Source organism: Falco peregrinus, chromosome W, assembly GCF_023634155.1.
Source record: "Falco peregrinus isolate bFalPer1 chromosome W, bFalPer1.pri, whole genome shotgun sequence".
NCBI lineage: Eukaryota > Metazoa > Chordata > Aves > Falconiformes > Falconidae > Falco > Falco peregrinus.
Window position 1 is genome coordinate 10,304,204 of NC_073743.1, and position 22,965 is coordinate 10,327,168.

The window sequence follows — 22,965 nt, forward strand, 5'->3', positions numbered from 1 at the left end:
TTGAACACTTACAGGGAGGGGGCATCCACAACTTCTCTGGGCAACCTGTTACAGTGTCTTACCACCCTCATCATAAAACATTTCTTCATAATATCTAATCTACATCTACCCTCTTTCAGTTTAAAACCATTGCCCCTCATCCTATCACTGCACTCCCTGATAAAAGAGTCCCTCCTCATCTTTCATGTAGGCCCCTTTTAAGTACTGGAAGGCTGCTATACGGTCTCGCCAGAGCCTTCTCTTCCCTAGGCTAAATAACCCCAATTCTCTCAGCCTGTCTTCATAGGAGAGGTGCTCCAGCCCTCTGATCATCCTTGTGGTCCTCCTCTGGACTCATTCCAACAGATCCACATCCTTCTTATGTTGGGGACTCCAGAGCTGAACGCAGTACTCCAGGTGGGGTCTCATGAGAGCTGAGCAGAGCAGAGGGGGAGAATCACCTCCCTTGACCTGCTGGTCATGATTCTTTTGATGCAGCCCAGGATGTGATTGGCTTTCTTGGCTGCAAGCGCACATTGCCAGCTCATAGTCATTTTTTCATCCACCAGTACCCCCAAGTCATTCTCTGCAGGGCTACTCTCAATCCACCCATTGCCCAGTCTGTATCCATATTTGGAATAGTCCTGACCCAGGTGCAGGACCTTGTACTTGGCCTTGTTGAACTTGAGGTTCACACAGGCCCACCTCTCAAGCCTGTCAAGGTCCCTCTGGATGGCATCCCTTCCTTGTAGAGTATCAACCACACCCCCTAGGTTTGGTGTCATTCACAAAATTGCTGAGGATGCACTCAATCCCACTGGAACAAGCCCTTCTAGAAACTATCACCAGCCAAATGAAGCAGAGATTTGGGAAAAGTCAGCACAGATTTACCAAGGGCAAATCATGGCTGACTAACCTGATCACCTTCTACAGCAAAATAACTTCTGTCAACATTGGGAGAGCAGTGGATGTTGTTTGCCTGGATTTCAGCAAAGTATTCAACACTTTTAAACAGCCTTCTTTCTCCTGAACAAACTGGCAAGATATAGACTGTATGGGTGGTCTGCAAGATGGGCAGGAAATTGTCTGACAGGCCACACTCAGAGGATGGTGATCAATCATTTTTCCTCAGGCTGGCAGCCTGTGACAATTGGGGTCCTCCAGAGAGCAATACTGGGCCCCACGCTGTTCAACATCTTCATAAATCACCTGGATGATGAGATTGAAAGCACCCTAATCAAGTTTGCCGATGACACTAAAGTGTGTGGTGAGGTGGACACTCCAGAAGGGTGAGCCATCTTACAGAGACACCTGGATAGGCTGGAAGAGTAAGCTAGCAAGAACAGCATGAATTTTAACCATGTTCTAAGCACCATGTCTACATGTTTTTTAAACACCTTTAGGGATGGTGATTCCACCACCTCCCTGGGCAGCCTGTTCCAATGCTTGACCACCCTTTCAGTGAAGAAAATTTTCCTAATATCCAATCTAAATCTCCCCTGGCAAAACTTGAGGCTGTTTCCTCTTGTCCTGTCACTAGTTATCTGGGAGAAGAAACCTACCCCCACCTGTCTCCAACCTCCTTTCAGGTGGTTCTAGAGAACCTCCTTTCAGGTAGTTCTAGAGAGTGATAAGGTCCCTCCTGAGTGTCCTCCTTTCCAGACTAAACAACCCCAGTTCCCTCAGCCACTCCTCATAGGATTTGTTCTTTAGACCCTTCACCAGCTTTGTTGTCCTTCTCTGGACACGCTCCAGAACCTCTACATCCCTCTTGAAGTGAGGGGCCCAAAACGGAACACAGTATTCAAGGTGTGGCCTCACCAGTGCTGAGTACAGGGGGACAATCACTTCCCTAGTCCTGCTGGCCACACTGTTTCAGATACAAGCCAGGATGCTATTCGCTGCCCTGGCCACCTGGGCACACTGCTGCCTCATGTTCAGCTGGCTGTCAACCAGCACCCCCAGGTTTTTTTCCTCCAGGCAGCTTTCCAGCCACTCATCCCCAAGCCTGTAGCTTTGCATGGGTTGTTGTTACCCAAGTGCAGGACCCAGCACTTCTTGTTGAACCTCATACAATTGGCCTTGGCCCATCAATCCAGCCTGTCCAGATCCCTCTGCAGAGCCTTCTTACCCTCAAGCAGATCAACACTCATTCCCACCTTGGTGTCATCTGCAAACTTAGTGAGGGTGCACTCAATCTCATTTTCCAAATCATTGATAAAGATATTAAGCAGGACTGACCCCAATACTGAGCCCTGGGGAACACCACTTGTGACTGGTCGCCAGCTGGGTGTAACTCAATTCACTACCACTCTTTGGGCTCGGCCAGCCAGCCAGCTTTTTACCCAGCGTAGAGTACAGCCATCTGAGCCATGAGCAGTCAGTTTCTCCAGGAGAATTCTGTGGGAGACAGTGTCAAAGGTTTACTACTAAGCCTACTACTAAACCTGCCAAGGTCCAGGTCGACAACATCCACAGAATTTCCCTCATCGACTAGGCAAGTCATCTTGTCATAGAAGGAGATCAGGTTTGTCAAGCAGGACCTGCTTTTCATAAACCCATGCTGGCTGAGCCTGATCCTCCAGTTGTCCTGTACGTGCCATGTGATGCCACTCAGGATGATCTGCTCCATAACCTTCCCCGTGACTGAGGTCAGGCTGACAAGCCTGTAGTTTCCTGGATCCTCCTTCCAGCCCTTCTTGTAGATGGGCATCACATTTGCTAACCTCCTGTCTTTTGGGACCTGTCCAGTTATCCAGGACTGTTAATAAATGATGGAGAGTGGTTTGGGGAGCTCTTCTGCCAGCTCCCTCAGTACCCTTAGGTGGATCCCATCTGGCCCTTGTGCATGTCTAAGTTGAGCAGCAGGTCACTACCCATCTCCTCCTGAACTGTGGGGACTAATGTCACTTCCAACCTAGGTTATTCTATCATTCTATGATCTAACATTTGACTTTTTCTCAGGTTTGCTGAACCTAGTTTCATCTTGGCATAAGAGGAGATGACTTGTTGCTGAGGTGACAGAGAAACATGCCTCAAGGTGGTCAGTCCCTGGGTAGCAGGGTGTATGGAAGGATTTGGGCAGGTGCCTAGGGTAGTTATCATCTCCAATAGCCTGGGATTTTGTGCCTGAACAGGCAATTAATCCTTGTAAACTGACACGCCACCTGATAGAAGGGTGCCTTGCCTACCCCCATGAATCCCAGCAGCTCCTAGCACCATTCTGGGGCTTTTCCTGTGCCTATCGAGCCTTCATTCAGCATTATCAAAGGAGCATGGCTGAGACAGGGACCCAAACCACATCTGAGGACATCATGATTGAGACAGGGAACCAAACCCCAGCTACAGAAAATAAAGGAAAGTGAGAAGATTTATGGATCAAGATAATGGCGGACTAATAGGGAAAACAAAAGTTGCATGCACACAAGGAAAGCAAAAAGATGAATTCATTCACTGCTTCCCATTGGCAGGCAGATGTCCAGCCACTTCTTGGAAAGCTGGGCCTCAGCACATGTGGTGTTTGCTTGGGAAGACAAACACCATAACCACAAATGTCCCCCCCCCTTCCTCCTCCTTTCCCTGAGCTTTTATTGTTGAGTGCAATGTCATATGGTATGGAATATCTCTTTGGTCAGTTTGAGTCAGCTTTCCTGTCTATGCCCGCTCCCAACTTTTTGCCTACCCTCAGCCTATTGGCCTTTGGGTGAAGGGGGTGGAGAGAAAAGCCTTGATGCTGTGCAATCACTGCTCAGCAATAGCCAAATCATTGGTGTGTTATCAACACTATTTTAGCCACAAATACAGAGCAGAGCACCATATTGGCTGCCATGAAGAAAATTAACTCTATCCCAACCAGACCCAGAACAAACTGGTAGAGAACTAAAACATCATGAGCCTAAAATCTGTTCAGGATGCATGCTTCTTTCCATTACAGTGTGGTCAAAAGTTAGTCTATTCTTTTGAGCATTCAAAGCTAGTTAGTGACTTGATTTTGCTCTTCCCTCTCTTATATCTTATGTTTGCAGAATATTAGAACACCACAAGCTGAAGGAGCTACATTATTAGAAAACTACAGCACAATGTTTCTAGTTATTTTGTACTCTCAACAGAGCTATTTTAGTCTGGATGCATCTCTGAGGGCTCTTTAGCAGCAGTGCTTTTAGTTTGACAGACTTGTAAGGAATCGAGGGAGGTGGAGGAAGACTTGGCTAATGATGAAAGTGCATTAAAGGAATGCTCTGTGGGTTGCAGGTTTAATGGTGTCTGCATGTGACATTGATTTTAATTTTCTCTGTGGTTATCTGTATTTTGTCCTTTGAGGTAAAAAGGGTACAGCTCTAGTTTGGATCATATCAGTGATGTTGTGTTTTAACATTTCTTATAACTAGAACATGACTTGAAGGAGGACTGAAACATGGCTGCAGAGTAGCCTTGGTGAGTGTGTGATGTGGCCCACACAGCCCTTCCAAACTCTTTTAATATTAGTATCTTGTAACCCTTACACTTATTAAACCTCACACCCACTGTCCTGTGATCATCCTGTCTCCATTCTGATTGTGTGACTTATTGCAGGTTTCCTTAGATCTACACTGTTGGGGGTAGATCCACCAAAGATCTTAAATATGAGAACATTTGGCTTCTGAGTACCCTGTGGTCCTTGGCCTGAGTTAAACCTCTAAGCTCCTTGAGCATGGAGGTGGTAGAAAATTAGGGACCCAGGAGCAAGGTTCACAAGAAGTCAGCAAATTGAGTGGGCCACTAACTCAGCCAGTAAGTTGAATACGCTGGAGGGGTGAAATCCACACTTTAAAACAACCCACCCCTCAGTCTCTAATGTCAGGTTGAATGCAGGCACATCCTTCTGCTTGGAGTCCTCAGCCATGAGCACTCTGGGTGTCTGAGGAAGATTAACACCTCTCACTCATTTAACAAAATATTTCTGCCAAACTTTGAGGAAGGTTTTGTACCTGAATTGCAAAACATCTTTTTAGGTGTACTATTAGGATCTAAAAGGGAAGGAGGTATGTCTGTCACAGAGAAAAAGATGTAACCTAGCTTTGACATGCAAACTGTGGGTTTTGGATTGGATTGGAATAAAATTGGATGGATGCAAGCACTGCTATCCATTGTCAATGCTTTTGTACCCAAATGTCTTCTATGTAGAGTTTCACCAGTTTTACAGTATCTGCTGGGTTTGGACACGCAATTCAGATAGGTAGGAAAAATCCCAAGCAGAAAGTCTTGCTTAAACTGCAATGAGAAATGAATCTTTATGGCTTTGTTGGATTTAGGGACTAGGTGCTCCAGTACAGGACCATTCTGATACTGCAGGCTATCAGGTTTGTTAGGGGAAGACATGCCTGAGTGGTTAAATTGGACATCTCAAGAATATTGAAATGTTGGGATCAGCCATTTAAAGCAAAACTTAGATGTCTAATGTGCTTTGGAATATTCCAAGAAGTTTTATGAGCTTTGTCTTTAAAACTGCAAGTCCTTTAAACCTACTTTTAATCTGTACAAAAATTAGGATTGCAGAAAGGCCCTGATCATTTGGAGGCTCCACTCCTTTCTTTAGTCTCATTCCTAATTAACTACTGTGATGCTTCAAATGAGAAGATTTGATGACTGTGAGGCTCAGTGTTTTGCTATAGCAGACTTTCAGGAATGTTTTTATTATTTGGAGACAAGGCATCAATGAGCAGAACATATTTAGTTGCAGGAATGTTTTCTAAAATTATCCTGTAGACACAAGTCTTGAGACACAATGTAGTGCCTCAGGAGAATTCTACCAAAGTCTACATGCAATCCCATGCTGCATTGTCTTCTGTTTCAACATAGATGAGTAAATTTGGATTTACATCTCTCACATTTGTGATTCTTGGGAGACTGTGGGAAAACCTACCCAAGTTTATAAGAGTGAGTAGCATTATATTTTTGGGGTGGGGGGATAATAGGCACCTTAGTCCCACTTACAAACTAGTGTCAGAACTTAGCTTCTTTGCTAACCCTTTCTTCAGTTGGGCAATATATCTTGCAAATTCCAGTGTGCCAGCACACAGTGCTTACCTAATGCTGTGTAATGGTGAAAGTACATAAAAGCCTGTTGTTATGTGTTTAAACAAGGTGCATCAGCAAAGAAAGTTCTTTCAATGGAATATTTATACTTTACATTAGCCATGAAATCTTGGAAGATTTCATTAAAACCTTTTTAAAGCCCAATACTTTGGTATATTTTTTCTACCTGAGTAATAATTTTGGTATTATTACACACTAAGAAGGGATTATGGAAATCAAAGCATGGTAAAAATGGCAGTAATTATAGAGCTTGGTTTTGTTCTTGTAGAAGAATGGCTGCAGAAGTGTGGCCTTAGAATCTCTAAAGATCTGCACACTCCAGGCCTGGCATTAGAATTAGAATTGTGCTGAAGTTAACAAGAAAGGTAGCCTTGAGCTATTCTTGAATCCTGAGACCAAGTAATTATGTTGTGCCAACAGGCTGTGGCTGTAACAAGCTACAGCTGTTGGGAAGGCAGGTGCAAGGCCAAGAAAGATAGGGAGCAGTATGGGAATATAGGAAGTAGCAAACCACAAGGCTGAAGCATAGCAACGCAATTAGCTACATGGATAGAATGCTTATTTTAGTCATGATAATTAGGGGTGTGAGAACAGCACGCGCTTAGAGGCTACTAAACAATTATTTTTTTGCTTTAAGAATATGCATGTGTATCGAGTCTATATAAGTAGTGTTAGAAACTAATAAAGTTGAGCAAGATGAATAACTCATATTGAGTAATTTCTTGACTCCGGCAAACCCTTTTCCCAACAATTGGCGCCTGAATGACGGGAAAGCTGGAAAAACTCTGCCTTTGCATTGCGACGGTGGGCTTTGCGAACTGAGAGTCGCTGAGAGGAGTTCGAACAGGAAGACGTCCGTAAGAAGTAAAGGCGTCTGAATCCGGCATTGACGTCGTGCGCGGACCTGCACCGGTAAGACCGTTTTTCCCTCGATAATGGAAAGGGAGGCAGCACTCACGCTATTATCTGATATTCTTGCTAAGCGAGAGGCTAGCGTGAGCACAAAGAAGCTCCATGAGCTCTGTAGGTGGGCGAAGGAAAAAGGACACTTAAAAGACCCGCAATTGCTGTTTAGTGTGACTGAGGGGCGAGAGATCGGGGATTCCCTTTGGTATGCGATCCTTAGCGGCAGCAAGTCGGCCAAGGACTTGGGACCAACCTGGCGGGAGGTCATGAGCCATTTACGATCAATGGTTGCAGAGAAAAAAATGGCTATGGCTGCCTCAGACCTCCTCGGTAGGGAAACCGAGTCGGAGTCTACCCGATTATTTGGTCAAGGCGTTCCGTCTGCGAAAGGCATAATTGTGCCTGTTAAAAATCTGCGACAGAGCTATTACACCCGACACCGGAGGGTGCCGCCGCAACGGGTGCTCCACGCCGACCTGAAAGCTACCGAGAGCCGCCCCCCCTGCTAGATGAGGAAGAGGGTACTAGAGCGGGTACAAAGAGCGCGCCTCTGAATGAGAGCGCAGAGTCCGATAAAGAAAATGAGCCCACCACAGCTTCAGCTGCCCCGATGCCCCGTCTCCGAACAAAACCGTCCGACCGGACCTTAAACCGCTTGCTGCAGCAACTGAACGAATGCCATCTGCCTACTGCCGGTCGTGATGTTCAAGTCCTGACCCAGGAAGGCGTTATCCTCCAGCCTGCCGCTCCCCAAAGTCGTTGGTCTGGGGTTATACGAGACGCTATATTGGCGGGAGAGTGGCAGGCTGCTTCTGCTGTTGCATGTCCGGTGCGGACCACCACGTTACCAGATGGTTCAGCAGCCACAGCATGGAAACCTTTTTATTGGAAGTTTATGCAGCAGCTGCGACAAGCCGTTACACAATATGGATTACAATCTGAACCAGTCAAACACCTGCTGAATTATTTGACTCTGAAATCATGACACCCGGTGACTGTACTTCGCTAGCCAGATTGCTTCTTACACCAGCACAGTTCCCCGCGCCCCGCCAGCGTGCCGTGCCGTGCCCCGCGGCTCCCCCCGCTCGCCCGCCCAACCACCGCCACGGATCCCCCCAGCTGCTGGCGAAAAGCGGAGCCCAGAGTTCGGCGTGGAGCTGCAGATCGCACCCCCGCCGGTGGTAAAACCGCGACGAGTAAATCGTGGCAGGGCTTCTCCGCGCTGATATCCTTTCTGTGAGAGGGGGGAGCTCTGAGAAGACCGCGATGGAATTAGACGCGACAATTAAACTGTTAACTGGCATCCTCCTTAAGAGAGGGGAGGGCGTTAAAGAGACAGAAGTGGAGACCTTAGTTCGCTGGGCACGAAAAAAGAATAAGATCCCCGAGCCCGCGTTATTGTTTAGTATTGCGGAATGGAGAGTAGTGGGAAATTGCCTCTGGGATACTACGATCGAGGGAGGCAAAGAAGGAAAAGAAGCTAAAGCGTTAGGAGTGACGTGGCGGTCGATAGTTAACACTCTGGAAACTATGAAGGCGGAAAAAAAAAAAAAAGTAGCGGCGGCAGCCATAGAAGCGTTAGGGTGATGTGGTAGAAAAGCCGGTGGAGCAGAAGGGTGATTCACCTAAGCCTTCTCTCTTGGCTACACTTTTCGGAGTTGGGCATACTCGTCCTATGAAGGGTATGTCCGCCCCTGCGTGTTCAACAGTGCCGGAGCTTTTAGATAAGACAGCGGACAAACCGGAAGTTACTCCTCAAGAGCCTGCGGTAACTGAGCCGAACCCGGAAGAGGCTGCTGAGCATCACCAGGAGGGCGGGGCAGAGAGTCCTGCTGCACCAATCACGTCAGGGAGGGCAAAAGCGCCGTCCGATGTCGTATCCTTCTGGTCCTGAAACATCATCGGACGAATTTGGGGAGGAAGGCGGGGAAAAGCCTTGTGATAACAATACAGAGAAATCCTTACAGGAGGTAATAGATAAATTAAGAAAACTGGTAAAGCGAGTTGAAATGAACCTGCCTACTACTTCAACACCTGTAATTCCTCCAGTTAGCCCAACTACCCCACCGATGCTGAAATTGGAAAGATCCAATTCTACAGCGTTGGTCTGGTGTTATTCGTGATGCTATTTTGGAGGGTGATTGGCAGGTGACCAGCTCGTTAGCTTGTCCAGTACTGATTAATAGTCGTGATGCACATAACTGGGACATGATTTGTGGAAGGTTAATGATCAGATTTTAGCGATGGGAGTGTTGCAACCTGCTCTTCCACCTTTTATGCTGATCCCTCAGATTTGGCAAATTGTTGTGATAGACTTGAAAGACTGTTTTTTTTTTCATGATTCCCTTACACCCTAATGACAAACAAAGAGACCAACTAACGATGATTTGCAACTGTTCCGATCCTGGTTGCATGGCACCGAAGCCAACAGTCCTCAAACTTGTTCACCAGAACAGCGGGCTGCCCTGGAAGTTATGTCCCGCAAGAATCAGACTGGCTGGTGTGGTCGCTGAATGGCGAATCATCCGTTATCTTTTTTGGTTTGTAATGTTGCCACTTCACCTTTTGCCCTTATTTTGCAATGGCAAAAGAAAAAGGGGGAAAATACGGCGATCATTTTAGAGTGGTTGTTTTTGCCATTGCAACCCAGACATCGTATTTTAAGTCACCCTGAAGCAGTAGCGGCCTTGGTGAGAAAAGGAAGAGACAGGATTGTTGAAATTGATGGGACTGAACCGGCAGATATCAGTATTCCAGTCCGTGGTGATGATTATGAGTGGCTCCTGAGACATTCAACAGCCATACAGGAAGCCTTGATGGGCTATACAGGTGTTGTACACAACAACCGGCCAAAAGGACCTCTCTGGAAGATGTTAGAACATTATCAGTGGATTGCGAGACCGTTATGCTCAAAAAGACCAGTTGACGGGCCAACGGTGTTTACAGATGCAGGACGAAAGATGAAGAAGGCTGCATGTGTTTGGCAATCCGATAATCAGTGGCAGAAACAAGTGATCACCGGTGAACCACGGGACAACCTTCAAGCCTTAGAACTGAAAGCAGTGTGTTGGGCATTGGGAAGCTGGAACAACACACCTGTAAACATAGTATCAGACTCGTTGTACGTAGTTGGTGTAGTACAGCGCATTGAAGATGCCTTGTTGAGAGAGACAAAGAACCAACATCTTGGTGAAATGTTTCTACAACTGCGTAGTACTCTTCGACAGAGAAAACATGAATTTAGTATTATGCATATTAGAAGTCATCAGTGGACCATTGGGTTGGGCGAAGGTAATGCTAGAGCTGATGAAGCAGTCAGCTTTCTGGCAATAACTCCTCCAACAAGTAAGTTTGAAGAAGCTCGTAACAGCCACGAGATGTTTCATCAAAATGCAAAGTCTTTACATCAACAGTATCAAATACCCATAGCAGTTGCAAAGGGTATTGTCCGCTCCTGTCCTCCATGTAGTCATCATGGACCTGGTTTAGGGGTGGGCACTAACCCAAAAGGTCTGAAGGCACTTCAGGTTTGGCAAATGGATGTAACACATGTACCTGACTTTGGGAAGCTTAAGTATGTGCATGTCACAATTGACACCTATTCTCATTTTATATGGGCCACTGCACAAACCGGAGAAAAGGCATTACATGTGGAGAGACACTTAATGTCTTGGTTTGCTGTCATGGGAGTACCTGTTGAAATAAAGACAGACAATGGTCCAGCTTATAGTAGTCAACGAGTCGCTAGGTTTATGACAGCTTGGGGAATTAAACACGTTAAAGGGATTCCTCACTCCCCAACGGGGCAAGCAGTTGTTGAAAGGGCAAACCATACCCTGAAGGATTATCTTCAGAAACAGAAAGTATCGCAGGACATAGATGGAACTAAACGGTTGACTAAGGTGTTGTTTACCTTAAACTATCTCTCCCTTATGGAGAATAGAGAGGGACCACCTGTTGTTATACATCACCAAACAGCGCGAGGGAACCAAACAACTACAGTTCCTGGTTTGAATGTTCTGTATAAAAATATGGCTTCAGGTGTATGGGAAGGACCTAATCCGCTGTTATTTATTGGTAAAGGTTATTTTTGTATCTCCACAGATAAAGGACCTAGATGGGTCCCTAGCAAGTTTGTGCGACCTGTATGTCAAGATCAGAAGACAGAAGAGAAGACTCAGAGCGAGCAGATGGAATGAACTGTCTATGTTGCAAGGGATGTAACCCGTGGGTATTGTGCCGATGTATGCTATGTGGGGTAAAATGGTTCTGTAAGCCAAAGCTTAAATGTAAATGGTGAAAAGAGTGTATGTGTTTGATTAGTAACCGGGCATGAAGCAAGAGAAAACATACGACTAGTGTAATACCATGCTGATTGGAGACAGCATACATCATCAGAATCTGTGAGCACAGATTTGTGGGGTGGAATGTGAAAAAAAAAAAGAAAAAAAAAGGTGGAAATTGTAGGACTAAACATGTTTAAGTGGTGGACTTGGTTTACAGTCTTGATGAATTTTTTACCCGTTGGCCAAGGTATTTTTGACATCTTGCCTAGAACAAACATATGGGTGACATGGGCAAATATCACGGGAGTAACAGACTTGTTTGTCTGCAACAAGATGACAACCCCTTTAGAACTTGTTTAATTGGTATTCCCTTACAGGTGGATGAAACAATTTTTGATGGGTTTTGGAATGTTAAAACAGTGGATCTGACTTCCAATCAGAATGGTACATGTATGAGTCCAAATGGGCAATATGTTTGGCCTTCTATGCGTAATGCAGCGTGGCAGAAGACGGTTATTGAGAATTTAAATCAGCCACATCATTTACCTTTGCAGGAGTTAGACCTATTGGCTAGCGTTGTACCTGTTGAATATGTTAATGTTACTGCAACTGGTATGGCAGACTGTACCCACATGTCATCACCACTTCAACCCGTGAATGGCACTGGAGTAATTTGGTTTGGTGACCCGTGGCAGTTATGGCTAACACGTCAAGGTGAACGGGGGTTTTATACAGGGTTTCAAAATCTAACCGGTTCACCTAATTGGGGTGAATAGAAAACTGGAGGTTTCCATACAGATGTATCAGGGGGATATCAGTTGCCACCGAGACTCTTTTTGATATGTGGGGACAGAGCGTGGCCAGGAATACCTATGCATCCTGTCGGTGGACCATGTTATTTAGGGCATTTAACTTTGTTTGCTCCACGTATGAAAGACTTATTGAAAATAACTCCACAATCTCATAGATCACAGAGGGCACTGCGCACCTTTGATGAAACATGTAATGACCGAGTCGATCTGCAGTCTGTAACAGCAAATGTCCTAGCCTCCATATTTATGCTGGGAGCAATGACAGCATTAAATGCTAAAAATATACGAAGGTTAGCATGCTGGGGAGAGAAACAATTTAATCCTACATTGCAGATTTTAAGTTCGTTATCGCTTGATGAAGATAGTGTTAGGCATGCTACATTACAAAATAGAGCTGCAGTAGATTTTTTGTTATTAGCACATGGACACGGTTGTGAGGATTTTGAAGGGATGTGTTGTATGAACCTTTCCGATCATTCCATATCTATCCACAAGAAGTTGTCACAACTGCAGGGAAACATGAAGCATATTCTTGCTGATGATAATCCCTTTGATGAATGGTTGAGAGGATTGGGGATAATAGCTTGGTTAAAGATGTTATTGATGGAAGGAATACGCTTTGTTATAATCATTAATGTAATGCTTTTAGTTTTTAGCTGTGCTTTTTCTTGTTTAAAGAGAGTAGTTTTTAACATAACCAATCAGGCCTGGCTTGTGCAAAAGAAAAAAGGGGGAATTGTAGAAGCAGAAGCAGACGTGTGGCCTTAGAATCTTTAAAGATCTGCACAATCCAGGCCTGGCATTAGAATAGGCCTGTAATTAGAATTGTGCTGAAGTTGCTGTTCTGAAGTTAACAAGAAAGGTAGCCTTGAGCTATTCTTGAATCCTGAGACCAAGTAATTATGTTGTGCCAACAGGCTGTGGCTGTAACAAGCTACAGCTGTTGGGAAGGCAGGTGCAAGGCCAAGAAAGATAGGGAGCAGTATGGGAATATAGGAAGTAGCAAACCACAAGGCTGAAGCATAGCAACGCAATTAGCTACATGGATAGAATGCTTATTTTAGTCATGATAATTAGGGGTGTGAGAACAGCACGCTACTGTTGCGACGGAGGGAAGACACAGTCACTCAATATGAGTGATCAGCAGACTTCGTTTATTGTCTCTTACAGTCACCTTTTATGCCTTCTTATAATTAGCTCATACATATTACAAAAGTTAAGCTCATTATTGGTTAGTTGCCTAAATACCAAGCCCACCCCTAGTTTCTCTTCTGTAGTTTTCTGTTCCCACCTGCAACATTCTTTTCCCACCGAAATCTTCCTGTTACTGTGTAACAAGGACAGCCAAAGACAGTGTATTTTGCTTTACTTCAGATAAGCTGAGAGCGATGTGCATTTTTGTCCAGCCAGCTGGACTATGTCTATGTGACCCTTTTCAGCTAGCCAGTTATCCACAATTCCCCCGTTTTTATTTTGGGCGACATAGGCCTGGTTGACCATTTTCAATAACAGCGTTTTAACACAGGAAAATACACAGCCAACTTATAAAATCTCAGTTCAGAAGTATAATTCCAGAAATACTTGAAAAATAAAGTTAGCTTGAAGCTTTAATTTAGATGCTCTTTCTGTTCCAGTGATATAAAAAGTTTAAAAAATTCAAAGGTAATTTTAAAGTTCTGAACATGGACTAATGCAAGCTCAAAACCCAAAAAGAAACCAAACTGATGTTTGACTAGGAATATTTGCAAATATTTTAGTGGAAAATCCCTGACCATTAACAATTTTCTGTCCAAATAACAACTGCCCTTATGCAACCAACCAGTCCATACATTTTCTAAAGAATACCTCATTGATATCAAAGAATTAACAAAGGGAAAAAAATAGTTCTAAGCTATATACATTCATAAGTGGATTTTTCAATAGTTACATACAGATTTACACACTAAGCCATAATGGCTTGTAGGTCATACACACAAGAAGAGTACGTTGCTTATCTGTCTGAATGTCTATGCTAAATTTGACAACTATGCCACAAGCCAAGCCTACATGGGTGCTGTGTCACGTTCCTTAAAAACAGAAGTATAATAGACAAATTCCCAAGATCTAGTCCCCAACCTAATTATATTATTTTGTAGCCAATTAAGGAAAATAACACAAATGTGCATATCTACATGTGCACACACCTTTTAGTTCAGAACCGATCTGTGATAAAAGGCCTTAGCCTTATGGCATCATCGAATCTTAACGAGTTCTGTAATTAAAAATGCAGTCTTACTGTAAGTGCGATTTATGCTGACATTCCCTCAAATGCTACACGTATTTCTCACTCAACTGCCTCAAGTTAAAATAGTAGTATTTGTTAATATGTATTAAAAAATCATTAATTCTCTACAATAGCAGTTGACTTCCATAACACTATGTAAGCAAAAGAGGCTTAAGATGGGTTTTCTGAATACTGACAATTTATTTTAGACTGTCTAAACTCAGGTCTTGAAAGATTTCACTCTGCCAGACGTAGAAACACTGTTGCACTCCAGTTGTGATATCCCTTTTCCCAAGTTGTCACATGCACATCTCGCTCAAGCAACATTATTGTCAAAGTTTCTCTCTGCTACATAAAAGCATATTGCACTTGTAGATATAAAAGACAGCACCCTTACTTAGATTATTACCTTACTACCTCATAACTGATGTGAATAAGTTGTAAATAATATGGTCAAGTTTGTACTCATAAATCAATATTCATTTTAATGCATAAATAAGCTTGTAATTGTATAGCAACAAAGGGGTTAAAATGTCTGAAAGATCATATAGACTGTTCTGGCAAGAAAGTTGCAAATCTCTGAAAGGGGAGCTGTCCTCCCTATCTGCAAAGCAAGCTGCCCTACCAAGGAGATAACGGGACAGCAGGATGGCCTTGAGTCAAATTAACAAGGAGTATTGTAAAAACCCCGGGAAAGATTTCTACAAGTTTGCCAACTCATCACTTTTGAGACCTAAGGTGAAAAGTACACCGTGAGGAAGACCTACGGCCTTCCTCCCATAGACCACTGCCCACATTCTAAAGACCCCGGCCCACAATTTTTGGAAGAATCTGCGCAAGCGTGAAGGACTGATAAGCTAATTAACATACGAAGCGAGGGTAGGCGGGTTCAGGTGATGAATATGTATAGGCGTTAATGGAATATTCATTGTTTCATTATATAAATATAAGATAATCTGCCCCTCTGGGTGTGTACGATTGGTGGAAGGATCCCCCGTACACCCGGCGCCGACAATAAAGAATACTTAATCACTAAGAAATTCTGAAGACGTTCTTTGAAACAATCTGGCGACCCAGATGGGACGGCTCTCTGCCTGACCGTAGGACCCGCTGGGAAGTGGACTCCCTTGGGTACCCCCGGGATTTTCCCGGAGGGACTCCCCAACTCATCGGATCACTGCGGAGGCAGACAAGAATCCCATCTTCTGTAAGTGATAATATTCTTTATTGCTGTATTCTGGTATTACCGGTAATCTGGGGTTACCCGTAAGACGAGAAAATTGATTTCTGCAGGGTAACTTCTGGGTATGCTTGGGAACTAGTTTCTCAGGTATACATCTGGGTATGCTTGGGAACTAGTTTCTCAGGTATACATCTGGGTATGCTTGGGAACTAGTTTCTCAGGTATACATCTGGGTATGCTTGGGAACTAGTTTCTCAGGTATACATCTGGGTATGCTTGGGAACTAGTTTCTCAGGTATACATCTGGGTATGCTTGGGAACTAGTTTCTCAGGTATGCATCTGGGTATGCTTGGGAACTAGTTTCTCGGGTATACATCTGGTCTGGAAAACTCAGGTATACTTCTGTGGCTGGCACCCTAAGTATACTTCTGGTTTTGTTTGGGTTTTATCAACATTTAATTGCCATCTGGAATCTGGCAAGTTTGCTTATAAAGCTTATTTGCTGCAGTGTTGCTTATTTTGGTTACCGGATTTATGGAATGTGGAATTTGACTTTGATAATTGTTACTGTGATTTCGGCTATATTTTGATAATAATAGTGAGCTCTTGGTGTTGCTGTAGAAAGATACCTGCGTGTTGCATTTTGTAAGTAGTAATTCTGTAAGTGATAAGTGTGTTCTGTGAGTGTAAGCTGGAAAAATGGGAGGAAAGCAGAGTGGTGGGATTTTAAAGAAAAGCCCGTTAGGATGTGTTCTGAGTCACTGGAGGGTTATTGGAGGGTCTGCTGGTGGAAGTGTGAATAAGAAAACATTGATAAAGTACTGCAATCAGTGGTGGCCGTTGTATAAGCTGGAAGATGGTGAGAAATGGCCACTTAACGGAACTATAAATTATAATACCTTGTTGCAGTTAATGCTATTTTTGCGAAGAGAAGGAAAATGGGATGAAGTAATGTATGCAGATATGTTTTTTACCCTGAGAAATCATCCGGAGTGGCAAAAAGGGTGTGGAATTAATCTAGCTCCACAGGATCCCTTAATATTAGCAATGGAAAGGGACATGAGAAAAGATGGGAAAGGAAAGTTGAAGAGGTGTTGCTCTGCATGTAGTATCGGTCAGAGATGTCTAAAGTTAGGGGAGCCAGAGGAGGGAGAAAGTAGGATGGAGGATTATGTTCCACCCCTATCGAATATGGAAAGTATCCGGACGGAGAAGTCTGTGGATGAGGGGGGCGAGGACTGTAAGAATTCAAAAGGGTTTACCCCGATTACTGCACGTACAAGGAGTAAGGCAGGAATAAGTAACCAGTCGGGACCGGTGATGCAAGCCCCTCTGCGACAAGCTGTGGGGACTAATGGACCGGTTAGAATTAAAATTCCTTTTACCACTAGTGAATTAGATTCGTGGAAGGAAGCTGTAAAAGGTTATAGGGATGACCCGGAGGAGGTGGCTAACAGGTTCGAATTAATTATGAAAAATTTAGATCCGGATTGGAAAGACATAGAAATAATGTTAGCAGCTCTGCCGGAAACAGAGAAGCAATTGGTAATAAAAACAGCCCGGACGCATGTGCAAGTGCAAATAGCTTCAGGGGTTCTGCCCGGAACTGTGGAAGTACATGTCCCGAGAGCAGACCCCGATTGGGACTATAATGATGGTAACGATTATAGATTACTAAAAAGGTATCAGGAATGGATAAGAATTGCCCTGGAAAATGCTATTCCCAAATCTGTAAATTGGTCCAGGTTGTACACTATAAAACAAGGACCGTCTGAAACCCCCACAGAATTTTTGGAACGTTTAAGAACAGCTATGCAAAAATTTACAACGATAGATCCGTCCTCAGAAGGGGGTAAATTACAATTGATTTCATTGTTTCTGGGACAATCAACAGAAGACATAAGGAAAAAACTCCAAAAATTACAAGGGGCAGACATGAGAGACTTAGAAAAACTGGTAGAGGAAGCATGGAGAGTGTTTAGAAACCGGGAAGGGGAGGAAAGACAGAAACTGGGACAGACTATTGCAGCAGCAACAGTAGCTGCATTAAATAATCAGGGACCAACTTTTCGAGTTAAAAATAGGGGAGATGGGAAACGAATAAGGACCCAGCAACCACCTCTAAGATCAGATCAGTGTGCCTATTGTAAAGAGGTAGGCCATTGGAAAGGGGAGTGTCCAAAGCGAGGGGGAGCTCGAAACATGATAGCAAATGTTTCATCGGATCAATGAAGTCGACCAGGAGAATCTACCCTAGCAGATCCTCTGGTTAAAATAGAGCTAGGGAACTCGGGACAAGAAATGGAATTTTTAATAGACACAGGTGCTTCCTATTCGGTGTTAAATCAAAAGCTAATGCCAGAAGATAAAGACTTTGTGACTGTAGTGGGGGCTACGGGCCAACAACAAAAAGCCTTTTTCCTAAAACCGCTAAAGTATAAATTAGGGAAACAGGTGGGAATACATAAGTTCTTGTACTTACCGGGGTCACCAAAATCACTATTGGGTCGGGATTTATTAGAACAATTAGAAGCAGAAATAGTTTTTGAGAAAGGAAAAATGAGGCTAAGAATAAGGGAAGAACAGTTAATAAATGTACTAAGCTTAGCATTGATACAAACTAATCTTAGAAGTGAAGTGCCTCCGGAAATTGCAGATCAAGTGTACCCAGGAGTTTGGGCTACCGAAATTCCTGGAAAAGCCAAGAATGTGACTCCAATAACTGTAAGGTTGAAATTAGGGAAAGAGCCTGTGAAGGTTAAACAATATCCTCTAAGGATAGAGGATAGGAGGGGAATTAAAGAAATAATTGACAGATTTTTACAATATGGGCTACTAATTGAGTGTGAATCAGAATATAACACGCCCATATTACCAATCAAAAAGGCAGATGGAAAGAGTTATAGGCTAGTTCAGGATTTAAGGGCCATAAATAAAATCACTGAGGATATACATCCAGTAGTGGCCAATCCGTACACTCTATTGACTAAACTAAAAAGCAGTCAAGTTTGGTTTACTGTACTGGATTTGAAGGACGCCTTTTTCTGTCTGGCCCTAGCCAAGGAAAGTCAGAAGTTATTTGCCTTTGAATGGGAAAACCCTGATTCGGGGAGAAAAACGCAGCTTACCTGGACAGTTTTACCCCAGGGATTTAAAAATAGCCCGACTATCTTTGGGAATCAATTAGCTAAGGAGCTTGAGTCCTGGTCGACCCCAGACTCTGAAGGAACCTTATTACAATACGTAGACGATCTCTTAATAGCTACTGAGACAAGAGAGGGCTGTGTCCAATGGACGATAAGCCTGCTTAATTTTCTGGGACTAAATGGATATCGAGTTTCTCAACAGAAAGCCCAACTGGTTCAGCAACGAGTGATTTATCTGGGATTCGAGGTCTCGGGAGGACAACGAGAGCTGGGAACAGAACGTAAAGAAACCATTTGTCGGACACCGGAACCGCGAACGGTAAAGGAACTGCGGACTTTTCTGGGAATGACAGGTTGGTGTCGTCTTTGGATCTATAATTATGGACTGATAGTGAAGCCTCTGTATGAGATGGTTAAGAAGGATCAATCCAAATTGGTTTGGACTGGAGAAGCACAGAAGGCTTTTAGGCAGTTAAAGCAGGAATTAATGAAAGCTCCAGCCTTGGGGTTACCGGATCTTTCGAAACCTTTTTTCCTGTTTTCCTATGAAAGACAAGGGATAGCCTTAGGAGTACTAGCACAGAAATTGGGTCCCTATAAGCGGGCAGTAGCTTACTTCTCCAAACAATTAGATGAAGTAAGCAAAGGATGGCCTGGATGTCTACGGGCTGTTGCTGCAGTAGTTATTAACATACAGGAGGCCCGAAAGTTTACGATGGGACAGAAGATGACAGTGCTAGTCTCCCATACAGTCTCAGCAGTTTTGGAACAGAAAGGAAACCACTGGCTTTCACCGCAGAGATTCTTAAAGTACCAGGCAATATTAGTGGAACAAGATGACGTGGAGATTGTTGTCACTAATGTTGTGAATCCAGCTTCTTTTCTCAGCGGAACTCTGGATGAACCGGTGGTCCATGACTGTATAGAGACAATGGAAACTGTGTATTCGAGCCGACCAGATCTTAAAGAAGAACCTTTAGAGGATGCCGACGAATCTTGGTACACTGATGGAAGCAGCTTCGTGAAGCAAGGACAACGTAAAGCAGGGTATGCCGTTACCACCACCAAACAGGTAATTGAGTCTAAACCGTTGCCCCCTGGGACGTCTGCCCAGAAAGCAGAGATAATTGCTCTGACACGAGCATTAGAGCTAGCGGCGGGAAAGAAGATAAATATTTGGACAGATTCCAAATATGCATTCGGTGTGGTGCATGCTCATGGAGCAATCTGGAAGGAACGAGGACTGTTAACTGCTCAAGGAAGACAGATAAAGCATGCAGAAGAAATTTTACAATTATTAGAAGCTGTGAAGCAACCAGAAAAAGTGGCTATTATGCATTGTCGGGGACACCAGAGAGGGAATGCTGAATTTGAAATAGGAAACCGATTAGCAGACCAAGAGGCCAAACGAGTGGCTGACTCAGCTGACATAAAAGCGTTGTCCTTAATACCAGACAGTAAAATCCAAACTATAGATGTAAGTCAAAAGCCGAGTTATACGAAGGAAGATTTAAAATTAATTGAGGATCTGAAAGGTAAAAAAGGGGTAAATGGATGGGTATATCTGAAAGACAACCGTGTAATAATACCCTCCAACCTAATTTGGTCTATAGTTTTTACAGAACACAATAGGACGCACTGGGGTGCTGATACTCTATATCAGAGTTTGAGTCGGATAATGGTAGGGCGAAATTTGTATACTACCGTAAAACAGGTAACTCAACAATGCAGCGTTTGTCTACACAATAACCCCAATACTCAAAATAAAGTGAGGTTTGGGATAATTGGTAAAGGAAACTATCCCGGAGAACAATGGCAAATTGATTTCTCAGAACTTCCTAGAAAAGGGGGGTATCGGTATTTATTAGTATTAACTGATACCTTCTCAGGATGGCCCGAGGCCTTTCCCTGTCGAACGAATAAAGCAAGAGAGGTGGTTAAGGTTCTGACAAACGAGATAATCCCGCGTTTTGGGATCCCAGCCGCAATGTCTTCTGACAGGGGTTCTCATTTCTGTGCACAAATAGTACGGCAAATAAGCAGAATTCTCAGGATAGACTGGCAATTACATACTCCTTATAGGCCACAGGCAAGTGGACAGGTAGAAAAAATGAATCATTTAATTAAACAACAAATAGCTAAAATAGGACAAGAAGCTAATCTGACATGGCCACAATCTCTCCCGTTAGCATTATTAAGAATCAGAGTTAAACCAAGAGTGAGAGAAAATTTAAGCCCCTTTGAGATTTTGTATGGAAGGCCTTATCAATTTTTGTTTAGCGGAGAAAACTTAACACAGCTAGGATCAGAATACTTATATAATTATGTATCTGAACTACAGAAACAACTGAGTAAGGTACAAAAGCACGTTCTAGGAACCAGGGCCAGAGGATTAGATCAACCAGTTCATTCTTTCAAACCAGGTGACTATGTATATATAAAGACTTTTTCAGGGCAACCTTTGGAGGAAAAATGGAGTGGACCGCATCAAGTACTGTTGACAACTCATACTGCTATCAAGATTAAGGAACAAGTCGCTTGGATCCACTACTCGAGAGTAAAAAAAGCTCCAGGTTCACGATGGGAAGCTACGCAAATGGAACCCCTAAAGTTACGGTTGTGTCGAAAGGATGGACAATAATTACCTTGATATCCGGGTTGTGGATAGGGAATGTCAATGCATGGGACCAGAATATGTATTTACAATTACTAAGGAATATTGTTCAGAATTTCAACCTAACCTCTTGCTGGATTTGTACTCAAATGCCTGAAAATGCAGGTCGGGGATTTCCCCTGATAGGTAGTGCATTTCCGAATGATTCCGAAATACATGCGGCTTTTTCAAAAATGACTATTTCAGAGTACACCCAATTAGAAGTTAAGGAATTGTCTTGGTCACTGGATATCAATGCTCCTTTGAACTCTAGTAGAGGTGTCCCGTGTGTCCAAAGGTGCTTCTTGAATAAGACCGAACCTGAAACAGGAGGGAATTCGACCGATAAAAGATGCGGGAAAACAGTCTTCATAGGCAGGTACCCCAATTGTACATCCTATTGGAAATATGGAGGGGCAAATCTTTGGAATAAAAACCAGACCAGGAGGAGAAACAATACTACTCCTAAGGGATGGCCCACTCCCTCAGGGACTGGATGGTACTGGATATGCGGAGACAAAGCCCGAAAGGTTTTACCCTTGGGCTGGCAGGGTGAATGTGCTGTAGGGCCTGTTGTTCCGCACATCTTCATAGTTCATAATCTGACACAAGGACTAATTAGATCATATATTAAAAGGATTAGACGAGAAAGTACAAATCCTCTTATACAGAGACCTACTGCCTTTCATAGTTTTGCTCGTTGGTTTTTTCCATGGTTGGGAGTAAGTGAATTAGAAAAAGCTTTAGTAAACCTCTCTGCTACTATGGAAATTGCCATGAACTTTACTACTGATGCCATACAGGCACAACAAGAGGAAATTAAAAGTATTTCAAGAATGACCTTACAAAATAGACTGGCACTTGATATGCTACTTAGCAAAGAAGGAGGAGTGTGCACACTAATAAATACAAGTTGTTGCACATACATAAACAACGACAAGAGAGTAACTTTGGATTTAGAAAAGATTTGGGAACAAACCAGAATATTACATGAGATTACAAAGGATGATCTCTCTTGGAGCTTTGAGGGAATATGGAACAAGTTAACCTCCTGGCTGCCTGACCTACGATGGATAAAACAGATTTTTACTATGTTAGTAGTTTTTACAGTGTTTGGTGTATATGCATGCGTAGTGTTTAGGTGCATGTTCTGGTGCATAAACATGAGAAAATATATATAATGCAAAAGAATTTGCTTGTATCGAGAAAAAGGGGGGAATGATGTGAATAAGTTGTAAATAATATGGTCAAGTTTGTACTCATAAATCAATATTCATTTTAATGCATAAATAAGCTTGTAATTGTATAGCAACAAAGGGGTTAAAATGTCTGAAAGATCATATAGACTGTTCTGGCAAGAAAGTTGCAAATCTCTGAAAGGGGAGCTGTCCTCCCTATCTGCAAAGCAAGCTGCCCTACCAAGGAGATAACGGGACAGCAGGATGGCCTTGAGTCAAATTAACAAGGAGTATTGTAAAAACCCCGGGAAAGATTTCTACAAGTTTGCCAACTCATCACTTTTGAGACCTAAGGTGAAAAGTACACCGTGAGGAAGACCTACGGCCTTCCTCCCATAGACCACTGCCCACATTCTAAAGACCCCGGCCCACAATTTTTGGAAGAATCTGCGCAAGCGTGAAGGACTGATAAGCTAATTAACA

At 43.5% G+C, this 22,965-nt stretch overlaps 1 protein-coding gene across 1 annotated transcript; it reads left to right on the forward strand.

Moving 5' to 3' along the window:
* Positions 1 to 16,696: 16,696 nt before the first annotated feature.
* On the forward strand, positions 16,697 to 21,298 carry LOC114010837 (uncharacterized). Its single transcript, XM_055793097.1, is given in 1 exon segment — positions 16,697 to 21,298. A coding segment is annotated over 1 exon segment (4,596 nt). The 3' UTR covers positions 21,293 to 21,298.
* Positions 21,299 to 22,965: the final 1,667 nt, after the last annotated feature.